Source organism: Gallus gallus, chromosome 5 (genome assembly GCF_016699485.2).
Source record: "Gallus gallus isolate bGalGal1 chromosome 5, bGalGal1.mat.broiler.GRCg7b, whole genome shotgun sequence".
Taxonomy (NCBI): domain Eukaryota; kingdom Metazoa; phylum Chordata; class Aves; order Galliformes; family Phasianidae; genus Gallus; species Gallus gallus.
In genome coordinates this window covers 53,032,245-53,046,939 of record NC_052536.1, presented here as the reverse complement: position 1 = coordinate 53,046,939, position 14,695 = coordinate 53,032,245, and the positions used below count along the sequence as shown (strand labels likewise).

Genomic DNA, 14,695 nt, shown 5'->3' with positions numbered 1-14,695 from the left:
CTTTCCAGACAAAACCACTAATGAGTATAACCAAATTTAATGAACTCAGAAATGTCATCAATTAGAAAAACAAGAAGTAAGGATAGTTCAGCAGTCAGCCAAGCTACTGGTATGGGATAATTCTTGGAAAACATCACACTGCCAGCACCTTGAAAACTGTAGGCTTCTATTCTGATTTTGTTTCACATAAAGCTTACGATATACAAGTCCACTTAGACAAGAAAGGAAAAACAAAACAACAATAATGAAAAAAGCATTTAAAACTGCTGCCACTTTTTAGCATCAAACTCAGGACAAGCTCTCCAGCACAAGGGGGGTAGGGCTGTCGTATTTAGTAGCCCATATATTATGACCACATTTTTTACCCAGATAATTTTCATTACCAATGACATGAAGATGAAAGCAGTACCTCTGTTTCATCAGTTAACCTGAAGGCTTTCACTTGTTGCACCATCTGCACTGTTAAGGAGATGTTTGCAACCTGCCAAAGAGTTCATTTCATCAGTTCTGAAGAAGAAAATTATTAGCAAAATACTTCAGAATGACTTTTCAAGGAAGTTGACTTAAAGGTATATGTGCAGACAGTGTGCCTGTACAACCCCAGGGCTTTAGGCAGGGATGCTTCCAAAGAAGACTACCTGGCTTCTCAAACAACCCCACTTGCCCAGAAGTGGGCACCTACAGGTAACCATTCATGGGGCTCAGAAACATAGACTCTGGTTCCATACTGCTGTAAGACAGTAAGTCAAAGACCAAACTGCACCCCAATCTAAGCAGCAATCAGAAAACCTGGAGCTGCATTCAGAAATTAGACCTTGTAAGAGTGACCAAGAAATTGTTTCCATGGCTGTTCCCCTCTAGTATGCACTCATGATACCTCATCTGGAATACTGCATCCAGACCAAGGGTCCCCAGCACAAGAAGGATGCAGAGCTGTTGGAGTGCAATCAGAGAAAGGCCACGAAGATGATCAGAGGACTGGAGAACCTCTTCTGTGAAGAAAGGCTGAGGGAGCTGGGCTTGTTCAGTTTGGAGAAGAGAAGGCTCCAGGGAGACCTCATTGTGGCCTTCCAGTCCCTAAACAGAGTTTATGTACAGGAGGGAGACTGACTTGGTACATGGTCTGGATAGCAATAGGAAAATGAGGAACAATTTTAAACTGAAAAAGGGGCGATAAAGACATTTGGAGGAGATTGTTTACTCAGAGGGCAGTGAGGCCCTGGCAGTACTGCCCAGAGAGATGTGGGCACCCCATCCCTGGAGGTGCCCATTGCCAGGCTGGATGAGGTCCTGGGCAGCCTGAGCTGGTGGGGGGCAACCAGTCCATGGAAGGGGGTTGGATGGCTTTTAATGTCCCTTCCAGCCCAAGCCATCAGGTGACTGAAAGAGCATGACTTGTCCTCGAAATATACACTTGGCACACAGTGCTTATTAAGGGAAGAGCAGAGCAGAGGTTGAAAAATCAGAATCAGGAAACATCACCCTAAAAATATTATTTATTTATTAATGGAAACATTGTTCCCCCTCCCCCCATCTCTTCCTGCCTGAAGAAGGAATGTGTCTGTCCCACTTACTTCAGCCAGGCGGGAATGCTTGTGCACCACCTCGGCTTTGTTCATCGGCGTCAGCTGCTGCAGCACACTCCGACTGTTCGTCAAGGCCCGTGTCAACCGTGCAAACTTGGTCCAACCTGCAGGGAAGAAGGAAATAGGGTCATAAGCACTTACACCCCATTCAACATGAGTAAATCTCCTATGTGTTCACTGATGTTAAGTCTCAGACTTGAGTAGTTTCTCTAAACTGCTGCACAGAACAAGCTCTGGCTCCAGGCTCCGCAACGTTGCAGAAGAGGAAGAATACCACTGCTTCAAGGCAAACATAAGTAAACCTGAGTAAAATCAAAACGCTCTGGCTTGTTCTTTCTTCTAGCTTTTGGAGACACTGTGTTAGAGGGATTGCATTGCACTTTCAGCCTTCTGGGGAGTTACTCGGTTGCTACAAACTAGTTTTTAAGCACTGAATTTACCACACAGGCTTCCCACATCTGCAAACCCCGCAGAAGTGAAATCCTACCCAGCCACCAAAGGCTTTGGTTGGAGCTGCCCCAGAAGTTGGATCCTTAAGTTGTTACTGCTCCTTGCTCTGATTACTAATACAATTACAGGGCATAAAAATAAATATAAATAAATAAATCAGCAAAATGCAGGGCTGCATGCTTCGAAGTAGGAAAACTGTAAGACTTTGCAGACAGATTAAGCACTAGATTTTAAATGGCATTAAGCAATACACTCAGCTGTTAAACTAATGATAAACAACTGCTCAAATGGTAGCTTGAGACCTTCACACTGGGGAACGTTTCTCTGCAGAGCTCAGAAAGGAGCAGTCGGTGTTGAGAAGTGACAGCAGCGCAGAGCCAGCAGCGTGTCACTAAGTCCCTGCTTTTGGACAGATGCCCATACGTGACAGCTGGCACAGGTGCGTCACCGCATGAGGCAGAGCAGTGGGAGCAAAGGAAAAGCGAGGGGGTTGAACAGGACAGCACTGCAGCATTAAGCAGGAGAACTGAAAATTCAGATGTCTGCAGGAACGAGACACCTCCCCATGAGCAGAGTAGTAGTTTTTAGTTTGCATCCTTAGCCCTCTTTTGATTTCATTTTACTTTGATTGTTGATTGAAATGGGATTGCCATCAATCCCATTTGCTCAACACTCAGTTCGGCCAGGTATAACTGCTATCTTACCTCAAAAGCATGAATAAAATATCAAACATGTTATGAACAGGAAATGGTTTTGGTGAAAGTTATACTTTTACCTAACTTGAACGCTGAGCAGGTGAAAATTAGAGTGGATGTCACAGATGAAAAAGGAAACGCAATATTTCTATACTAGTTTGGTTTATGCTTAAATGCCTTGTCTGACAGGAGTCTAGAGCTGGCAATGATGGGAGATGGTCTCTGGTACTGTCTTGCATCCCTTTCCTATGACGCATCACAGGCTGAGACATCCCACTTGCATAAATCTGAGTTCTCAAAATGCCTCTCCTCTCACAAAAACAACACTACTAAGAAACTCCTGGTCATCATCTTACACCTTTCTGACATTCTCCAGACATTCAGAAAGCCTGGGGAAACTGGGAAAGACGTACCACACGGGTTGGGAAGCTATGTAAGACAGGTACCAAACGACAGGGACCCATCAGCTGTAGAAATAAAAAGCATGGAAGAACGATGACTTTCTCAAGTATTTCTTTTCCACCTCGCTGAAATCATCATTGTCATGTGAATGAAGAAAGCCACACATTTTAGCATAGAAGTTAACTATCCTGCTCACTTGGCCTGATCTCTTCTTTTGAGGGTGCAAAGTATTTCAGAGTGTCTTTTCTCCCCAAGACCAAAGCTCTGCGTTGGGCTAGAGAAGACCTTTCACAAAAACCCTTCCAGCCTCATTTGGAGACTCCACATTTTCATATTTCTTTCTGTTCCACGAGGGCCACAACTCCGGAGATTAGAAGCAATAATACGCTAACAAGACTTTTGCAACTCAGCACAAAGTCCATCATTATTCTACCCACTTCAACTTATCTCTCTGCAATAGTGTTAAAAAGCAGAAAGTTCCTTTGTTTCCTATTTACAGCCCGAGAGAAAAATCCAGCAACAGCAAGATGCTAGGGTATGAGTGGGAAGGTGAAAATGTATACAGACTGCCTTGTGTCTGAAATAATCAGTACAGGGTACATCTCTGTGTTCCTTGACCTTGTAATAAATTAGCTAAGTTCAGAATTATATTTAAAACCAATGTGTATGTTTAAATAGATCAGGTAAAAATTTGCATAGCTGCCTACTGCTGTCAGTGTTCCTTCAAATGATTCCTTCCTATCTTTTCCTCTAGAGATGTTTAAAATGAATGATAATTTTATCGCATATATTAGTGACTGCCTGTCCTCACTGATATTTTCAGTCTGGAAGGAGAAAAGGAGTGGCACAAATAAGTGTTGTAAGAAGGAGAAGACAACAAAAGCAACACTTCTGATTCTCTCTTCAACTCAGCTGGATTGTATCTTTCTTATATGGCTCCACCTGAAAAATAATACCCTGAGCCTGCACCATCGTACTCAGATTCTTAGGAACAAAGGCAACGTGGCACCAGAGTACACCAGCAGCTGCTTCTCTTTGAAAGAAGCCAAGCTGGGTGTTTCAGAGGAAGATGTAAACCACCCCCCAGACAGAAAATTCTGGAATAGCATATACATAAAATAGTTGTTTCCCTTGGTTCTCTTTAATTACTTTCTGATTCATTGACAAAAAACAGAACTTACAACCCTGCTTTTAAAAAACCTGATGATTTGCATTCATTCTCGTGATTCAGAACAAGTGCTGATTCTTACACAGAAACCCTACCAAGATACCTCATTGGTGGTGCCATCAACTAAACTAGGCTCTGTCTTGGCCAAGCTGTAGCATTGTCCTTCCAAGCACGTAACTTACTTTCCTCTTTCATGGTTTCTGTCACAGTACAATGCTTTATAGTAGCAAAATATTCTTTATGTCTCTTGCTTTAATTAGGACCACTGATTTGACAGTACTGTGACTGGAGCTAACTGCAGTAGGCATGGTTTGGTGGTGTACCTGAAATAATAGCTGAGACAAAGGTTTCTCTGAGGATAAAAAAAAAAAAAGGAAAATTAATTTATTTTAAGAATTGGTGCCCTTTCAAACTTGAGCCACTATGACATAAATTGAAGCTGTCGGCACTGTGTCAGGATGCTTGAGGGTGTGTAGGAATGCAGAGGGGAGGTAGGCAGTAGGTCAAAGTGGAACAGACAGAGAACCCAAACGCTTCCTGGACTCAGTGGAGAAAGGCATTCCAGATGCATCCAGGATGCTCACTCAACCACTCCCTAGGTGCAGGCACTACTTGAGAGCTGATGTAGAGCTTAAGTGGGAAATAGTATTTCTGGTTTTCTTGTTAATCACTCCATATGCAGGGATGATACCTTGTATATAAGTTCACCGCATCAGAGTTTGATCCTATTGACCCTCAACAGCCAGAAAGTCCAAGTTTAACTAAAAAAAATTACTCATTATAGTAGGTTCCTTTTCATCAGTTACTGCTCCAGCAAAAGTAGTATTATGCCCACACACCTTCATTCCTGAAACCTGAATCACTTGTGTTTTACACTGGGCAGCTGGGATGGCTCAAGGGTGAAGAAGCAGTCTTCCTTTCAGACAGTTTTCTTCAGAAGTGATGGAATACAATCACAGAATGGTTTGGGTTGGAAGGGACTTGAAAGATCACCCAGTTCCAACCCTATGCCGTGGGCTGGTTGCCCTCCACCAGCTCAGGCTGCTCATGGCCCCATGCATGGTCTTGAGCACCTCCAGCTCTCTGGACAGACTGTGCCAGGGCATCATGACCCTCTGAGGAAAATATTTCTTCCAAATATCTAATCTAAATTTCCCCTTTTTTAGATTAAAACCATTCCACTTGCCCTATCATTATCTTCCTGCGGAAGTAGTTATGCCATCTTCCCTATACAGACCTCAGCCATCAATAAACATGTCCATTGCCTTCAAAAATAATAGCAAATATTTACAAATATAAATATCTGCAAGGGAGAAAACCTTTCCATTTCTCCTCCTACTCTAATTAGGAGTTGATCATATTTGTGTACAAGTCCAAATATGGATTCAGCCACCCATCTAACAGATGCACTGAAAAAAATGTTATAATCTCCAGTTCATAAACTGTATTATGTTTTTTTAAAGCTAAATCCATACGCTGGAGCTTATGAAGAGTTTAAAAATCTCAAGGGAAGATATTAACATTGCTTATAGTGCCCAGAAAAATCTAGGCATGGCTATTTCCCCCTAATAAAACATCAGCGTAGCTCTACTGGGTTGCAATTAACCTTTTAGTCAAGGTTTGTCTGATCTCAAAAGGAACAGAAATAATGAAGGCTTTTAAATCAGTGTTTCAGGAAACCACTCAATACCTCAGACTATACAGTGAAAACACCTGGGTTAACAATGATATTCTGCGTAAAAAAACAAAGACAAAGGGTAGTAACAGCAGTGTTCATGTGGATTCCTGCCTGACGGAGTGTTACAACTCCAGACTATGGAAAGATCATTCTTCACCCCTTGCTATGTAGCATGAAACAGTTAACACACAGAGTGTTTAAATCATATATACCCTATGACTTATCCACAAAAGCAAAGTGCTAGCACCACTCATTTAGGCAATTTGGATGTCAATTGATAACATGGATCATCCTCATGCATCAGAACTTAGCATCTACAAACCTCTATTATTTATAGACATGCAGACAGTAAGGTCATTGCAATGGCGGGCTATTTGCTTTTACTGCAGGTAAAATATGGCTGGAAGAGCTCACTCTCTCATCAAAAACTTAGTCATCCTGCTGTTGCTTTGTTCGAGATAGAGAGATAAATGGGATTCCTGAATAAATAGAATAATAGTCAAACAAAGCTCAATCACTCCCATGACGCAGAAAAACTATTCATGAGCTGAAGAACCACACCATCTATGCAAATGTAATTCAAAATATTAGGATAAATTTTCCTACTTGAAATTCTGTGCATTCCACTGTCTGACAGTACACTGCACTCTTGGGATTATTTTTACACCTGACCTCTTATCTTGCTCAATTCTGCTCAATTCCCAGTTAGTATCCACCCACTAAAACTACCAGGGAGCTCAAAATAGATGAGGAATCACCAGGTAATCTTCAGCATACCACTTCTGTGTTCTGAGCTTCAGTCTCCTCTCCATAAAATGGAGATAACACTAATGATCTACTTTGTAAGCCATTTTGAGACCAACTGATTAAAGTGGTAAGATTCATATATTGCTAGGTTACACTTGGTACACAAGTGTACACATGCATTTACAGTGCACAATTACTTAAATTTCATGCCTCTGCAACTAAGCCAAACTTTGTTCACATGCACATAGGGCCACCAAGGACTTATCTCCCATAACTATATAAAAAAAAATGTAATTTCAGGAGGAAAACAAAAAGCCTGAATACTGTAAATATCAGCCACCTGCCTTTTAGTTTATTAGAGAGCAAAATGGTCAATGAAAAGGACTATACTGGCCAAAAGATTAGGCCCAATACAAGGTCAGCAATGAGAAATGAAAATGCAATATGCAACAGAACATACAGGGATGGGAAGGGAGAACACATACATGCATGAGAAACTATGGCTTTTGAAATGGTCATGGAAAGCTCAAAACATACGGGGGGGAAAAAAAAAACTTTCTCTGGCTGGATTTACTTCAATAATTACGATGTTTTTAAAGAATTTCCAGACTATGATCAAAAGGCTTTCTTTACCCATATGCAGAAAGGGCAAAGAGGAAGAGCAAGTAAATACAAGATGCCTAGTTTGATCTCAGCACCACACAAAATGATAAAAAGCTGATCTGACTTTCAAAACATTTAATAAAGGCAAAAAGAAAAGGAATAGTAGGAATGGCTGTCAATATGGAATGATGTGCAATTCCCAGCAATGTTAATTTCACTATTTATTTGCTAAGAGTATAAATTTGCTTTCAGAGAGATGGTCAAATGCCTTGCCCAAGCTGGAGGCCAAATGCACCAGCCAAACGGAGCCACAGAACAAGGATGATTCTCCCAGATCCTCTTGTATGGCAATCACTGGTGACTTGACACCGCATGACACTCCTGACAAAATATTCAGGGCATGCCATTCAGTAAATCTCAGATTAAATGGATGAAGAGCTTGGTACCTGTCAGATATTAAAGGAGTTGTTACAGAAAGTAGTAAAAAGTTATTACTGAGAGCCTTTCTGACCCAAGTGGGCAGGTCTTCTTCCATAACGTCTATGGCTTGAAAGTCTTTATAAAATCACTGATAAAATGCCAGACAACAGAAACATTAGAGGAATGTTCAACAGGGTGATGTGCTAGACAATTGGGCCAATACAGTGCATTTTAAATTGACATTAGGTATGTAGGTGAAAGAGATGCAAAATGTATTTACAGCAGGGAAAAGGGAAACTTCCCTAGCAAGAGCAGTTCTGTAAAGGATCCAGAGGTCTTAGTAGATGAGCAGTTCCATACGTGGTTTGCTCTGGCAAAAAGTTACCTACTCTTGAGAAATAAAACAAAGCTAAACTTGGAGAGGATGAGCAATAGAAAACATTGAACTCACCTAGCTTCAACATATAATCAGCTGTGGAAATGTACTTGGGACCCAGTGAGCTTAAATCCATGCTACCAGCTTCAACCTAACTGCTGCTAATGAGCTGGATTAAATGCAGCTGAAACACTGGTATCTGCCATCACCAGACCTCCAAATTCAGGCTAGATAGAGCTTTAAAGAGCTCAGCTCATTTATTTTATCTAAAGGAGGCTGAGGGATGGTTTGATTACATCTGCAAGTGCCTTAATGGAACTTTTTTTTTCTTTTTAGTACAGTGAAAAAAGTGTTTAAGAAGATGCTGCTGCAAGAAGCTGAAGCCAGGTTAATTTAAATAGAACACTTTCTTTAGAGCCATTAGTGTTACAAAAAATTGAGAAAAATATGAAATGATGCAGAGGATTCTGTTCAGAGTTCTAAATCAGTGCTGGACTTTAAAAAGGATGGTATAGTTCATGGGTTAAGCAAAAGAGTAGCTTAGAGAAACGTAATGGCCTTTGATATACAGATTAGAATCTTAAAAACCTTAACTCTACTGTATTTATACTTATTATTCAACATAAAGCTTATGAATGTTCAATTTTCAACATAAAAAAGTGTATCCAAATACAAAGAGTTACTTCTATAAATATCAACTTCCAGTTTAATTCAATCTCTCCCAGGGCTACATTTGATTTCAATGGAGATTTTTTTTTCATTGCACATTATACTTCTAGAAATTTACAGGCATTTAATATGCTTCCTGGGCTGTTAACAGAGCACGCACAGACCTCAAAATACAGTATCAGATTCAGAAATGTACTTGATTTCAGTAAAGGAAATCAAACAGCACTGGATATGGAAATACTCCATTCTTCATCACAGGGGTAAAGCAAGAACAGGGTCCGGTTTGCCACTAACACATCACCAAAGACACTAATGGGGACATCTGTACTACAGGAACAGGAATGAGGGCACCTCAGGTCTTCCTACTTACTAGAAAGCTGTGTACTTCCAAAATAGATAGTTTCAAACACCAAGAGTTTGCATATTAGCATAATTTCTATGAGTTGTCTACTCTTCCCATCGGAAGTCCACCTAGTGTCCAGGCAAATGACCACTTCTATATTGTCCTGTACAAAATCCTCTCTCATGGGCCAGATGGTCTCAAGAGAGAACAGAGAGCTAGAGGTAACCTCCTTGGAGCCTCAAGACACTTAGGGGTGCAACTCTGAAGATCAGAGCAGTGGGAAACAGCAACAGAACAAACTGCATTTGGTTCTATAAAGCAACAAAAGCCCTGTAATTACAGCCATGGGAAAGTGCAATGAACATACGGAAAGGATATCCAAACTGTGACCTATTAAATTACTGTTATGGATTACTGTCAAGGTGATGTATTGAACAATGTACACTGTGCTTCAGCTAAAGGTAGAAACCTCATTTTCATGCTCTAATCCCTCCACCCACTTCTATTATCACTAGGATTGATACCCCCTCAAGGAAAAATTTCCCATGTGCAACTAGTTATATATGCTTAATAACTGGCACTTATTAAAGATAAAAAAGGATCAGAATTATAGGCTTAGCAAGGATTAGCAAGCATAAGTGCGTATTTCTGCAACTAGCACACTTTTTATAGCCCTGTCACACTCCGAGATACAGTTGTATCATTACATGGAGTTATATAACCATAAAGAGTTATGTCACTAGAAGCAGTATAGCATTGTCCCAGACAGTCTTGATTATCAAAGTCTGGCAGTACCATGTGAAAAAAAACCCTTTAGGATACTGCTGTGCCATCTCCAGATCCCATCTGTTAAGGGCACGCAGTCCAGAGCTGTAGGAGCCTCATTATCACACTGTTGCACCCTAATCAAACGTTCCATCTCCATCAGTATTCACAGGAACTTCCCAACCAATTGCAGCTGCAGAAGAGCTTGATACTTCCATCAAAAGAGACTCAAGACAACCAGTGAGAATCCCAGGCAAGCAAACTTTTAAATTTACCTGGAGGCCATGTTTTTCTTTCACTAGTGATAACAATGGAAAAAAAGCTATTATGTAACTGGGTGGCATTTCACCATAACCTTAAAAAAAATACCATTCTTCTTCCATCCTTAAACTTTCAGTTTAATACAATCTACAGCATTCTTGGCTTCAAACTGTGTTAAAATTTTAAGTGGACCAATTTGCCCTCCAAACAGTTAGGGCCTAGAAAAATGGCTTTTTTTTTTTCCTGACAAATAAACATAAGATTATTACCATTATGTGTCTTTGGAGGGGCTGAATGCTTTCAAGATGCTTTTAAAAGGCCACTGGGTAAAGACCAAATACAAGCACAGCAAGCTGATAAAAGCATCCAACTGTGACCCTACAATGGTACAAACATAAAAGAGAAGACTCTTTGGGTTTTATGCTCTGGAAGAAAATACCTTCATATGCTTGTAATGGCCTTCCACCTCTGCTGCGTAAGGCATTCAGTCCAGACACCTGGAGAGCTGGTTCTCCCCCACCACAGATATGACCTATTATGACCTATTGCCTGGTACTGAATCCACATCAGATAAACGTTCACATTACCAAAGAGGTACAAGGAAACAAAAAGCAGACAAAACACAGCACAGCTCTTTCAATGGTAAATAAGGCATTGTCCTGGTGACAACCATCAGCTCCTGCCCCACCTCCCTTCCCCATCACTAGTCCTCACACCTCTCCTTCCACGCTGCCACTGATCACAACTCACGAAGCCACCAACTCACAAGCTGGGGTGCTACAAACCATGATGTCTCCTCCTGTTATCACTGCCTTAACTGCTTCTACATGAGATGCTGGTTTTGCAGACTTTCAATCACTGAATCAAATCCCAAGTTGGAAGGGACCCACAAGGATCACTGAGTCCAACCTGTGGTTCAACACAGGACCACCCAAAACCCAAACCCTATGTCTGAGAGCAGTATCCGAGCACGTCCTGAACTATGGCAGCTCAGGGCTGTGCCCACTGACCTGGGCAGCCTGCTCCATTCCCACCGCCCTCTGGGGCCTTTCCCTAACCCCCAGCTGCCCCTCCCCAACACAGCTCCATGCCATTCCCTCAGGCCCTGTTGCTGTCACAGAGAGCTAAACTCAAAGCTGTCCCTCTGCTCCCTGTGAGGAGCTGCAGGCCGCCATGAGGCCTCCCTTCAGCCTACTAACTTAGGCTTTCACAGTCAGACTCTTTCCAGTTATGAGGATACAACAGTACTTTTTGGTCACTGTTAACGCTGCTTGTTAAATATCAGCTAACACATTGCTTGGGGTTTTCAGACTTGCCTGTGCTTTGTGTAACTCTTTAGAGGTGTATTCATGCTCTTAAAGGAGCAGGGAGAGAATCAGGATGAATCCAAGGCACTTAACAGCTCTCTATCAGTGGGATTAGCAGAATAACAAATGATCTGCTCTGTATTTTATAACAGTATCCCACATGATAGTCCAGGAAAACAAGTCAGTCACAACTTCACTGTTGTACTCACTGTACGCTCAGAAAATGAGGTTTCTGATCTCTGACAACGTATTTTACCTGAGGAGGGTAACTTTTAAATACTCCTTTTCTCCAGTCATGCTTTCAGTCCAATAAGCTTCAACAGCCTTCTGGACAGCAACAAATTCACAGCCTGCTGGGTGACCTGGAACATTTTTCCCCTTTTGCTCCCTCCTGCAAGCAAAGCTCCCTCCCTTCTGCTCCTGCTCCTCCTCCTTTTTTTCTGACAGCGTGAGCACAGCCAAATGTGAGCACACAGGTAAGCAGACATTCACCATCTGTCACAGTGCCCCAGCCCTCTCCAACTCCCCTCCCTCCCACAGGGCCAGTCCATGTGGTGCCAACTAGATTTTCGGTGCTGAGCCTTTCAGCAGTCGTGGTTTTGAGCCTATGTTGGGCAAAAATCCCACCTCTCCCTTGCAAGGTGCTCTGCACTAAGATCACTATTTTGGTTTGATGTCCTGTTCTCACAAACAGGACGAGCTCCCCAACACCTCTAAACGAATCTGCATCCCCATTATGGAGACACCACTGCTGGTTCCCCACAACAGCAGCTGCCCAAGAAAGGAGGGCATCAGAAACCAACTGTTTTGCAGCTGCAAGTGGAGCCAGCAAGCACAACCATTTATTGACATGCAGATATCCTGAAGCAGAGCTACACCCATTGTAATGATTTAAATACCAAATCCTTGTACTTCCTAGGAACATGATATACTGAAGCTTCACAACAAAGCAACATACCTTCAAACAGTGCAGAATGCATGGGTATGGGGAGATTATTGCATAATGCCATCAATATTTTATTTCTGTTGAATTTTTTATCTCAAATTTACTGCTCCCATAAGTAATAGACAGTAACTCATCTGCACCATAGTTACTTATCTATTATGTATTGCATGGTCCTGGCAGAATTTCCAAAGGAAAATCTTTATTTTCTTTTTGTTTTTTATTTAAATAGCCCTTCCAATGACAAATCCCAGCACTTAGCAGCACTATTCTATTAAAATGCTTTTCACAAAAGTTGAAAATTTCTCCCCTAAATTGGAATGTGTATGTTTACCAATCTCATAATTCAAAAAGAAAGTGGCCTGACAGCTTCTAAGCACATTGTAATGTTATCTGCAAGGACAATGAATTATGCATATCTCATAGCACTACCTCTGACAAAACAAGGCTGTGATCCCAGTGCAGTGGGATCCTGCTGATCCACCCAGATGAAATGCAGTCTGTACTGCAAGTGCTGCTTTTCCAGCAGTGAAATGTTGTTAATATTTGAATATGATTTTTTTTTAATATATTGTCAATATAAAAGAAACTCCGATTTATGCAAAAATAGAAGAAAGTATGCAAAAGGAGAAGAAAAAAGTCACAGAATCACTGAATCACTCAGGTTGGAAAAGACCTTAAGGATCATCAAGTCCACCCACAACCTAACCAGGTCAATGGTTTGTAATTATGGAGTTTGCTGGATGTATTGATCAGTGTTAGTCAGTGCTGTAATCAAAGTACCCCAAGGAAATTCTTAAGGCTCCAAGTGTATGCCTTAAAGATGGATGTAGCTGTATTGTTTGTTGTTTGTTGCCTTTTTTCTTTCTTTTTTTTTTTTTTTTAAGTAAAACTTCTAGAGAAGTAAGAGCTCTTTAAACACACAGTCAAACCTTTCTGGCTGCTGCTGACAATATTTGCAATGTTCAGAGTTAATATCTGACATTGTAATTAATGGTTCCCCTCACTGGAGAACAGCAGTAGACACATTACTTACTTTGCAGCTATTGCTCTTTCCCATAGGAACACATATTGTTTCTATAATGGATGCCAGGTGGATTCTGCTCTTCCTCAGCCACAAGACAGCAAGGGGGTGAGCTCAGCATCCCCAGAACATCTTTCCCTCCCCAGAGAACAAACCTCCCAGGCTGAGAACCCAAAGGAACATTTGCAGGATGCCAAATGAATTGCAGAAGCAGTAAAGCTTATGCTGGCTGAGAAGGTTCTCCTATATTTGGATCTTATAACTACACAGATATTACTCTGTAGGCCAAAAAAAGTCTCATTTTTAGTGTTAGAACAAAGAGAGGCTTTTCAAGTCTGCCTTTCTCAATCTACATTTCAGTTATCCAAGCACACGTAAGCTTTAGCTATATATCATCAGAAAGTAGTTTAAATCCCATTTGCATTCAAATGACAGTTTTATCCTAAAGGCGGCATCTTAAGAGGGCACATGGCTCTCAGTGAGAAATCAAGCCTTCTACACGCACGAAGGGAAAAACAGAGCAAGGAATATCATTACCAGAAGGCAACTTCCTAGAGAAAATGGGATAAGGATTCCACAGTAAAAATGCTCTTCCTTATGGAAGCATGCATTATTTTACCCAGGGCAATGCACATGAGACACCAGCCATGCATCTTACAATCAGAGCACAGAATGTTGCCAGATTCTCTGCACTTTTTCCCCACCAATTTTCTCTGTGCAACATGGGTCATCAGGTGATGAGAGCACTGCATACCTCAGCAACCACCACCAGCAAGAGCTATCAAAAACAAGCAGAACATCCACTGCCATACAGACATCACTGCTGGCCAGCAAGAAGAGACCCAGATGGGCTGTTTTTTCTGTATCTCAGCTCCAAGAACAAGAAAGGGAGGTAAGACCAACACTTCAAAGCAAAGAAGTTGACATTATTTTTGATAAATAGAAAATAGTAGATCTCTAGAAGGTCTCCCAAAGCAACATAGTAATACAGGAACTAAAAATCATGCCATTTTTTAGCAAATACCAGCCACAGTGAAGAAACATTGATATTACAAAGTGAAAAGAAGGTTTGCAGCTCTGGCAAAACACTGCTAGGGAATATTCCACTCACAATGATTTATTTTTCAATTCTAATCAATCATTTATGAAAATGGCATCTAAACTCTGACAGGTCACAAAACAATTCCTGAAAGCAAGATACAGATCACAGCCATGAGACATGACTAAGTCTGAACATGTACTTAACCAATTACGGAAA

The 14,695-nt window shown here is 41.3% G+C and overlaps 1 protein-coding gene across 1 annotated transcript in view; it reads right to left on the bottom strand.

Annotated features, from left to right (window-relative positions):
• Positions 1-14,695, bottom strand: part of KCNH5 (potassium voltage-gated channel subfamily H member 5) — a 155,049-nt gene that overhangs the window by 116,648 nt on the left and 23,706 nt on the right. The window contains exon 5 of the mRNA XM_421414.7: positions 1,575-1,690. Coding sequence (XP_421414.3) covers positions 1,575-1,690 — 116 coding nt within the window. The remainder of the gene's footprint in view (positions 1-1,574; positions 1,691-14,695) is intronic.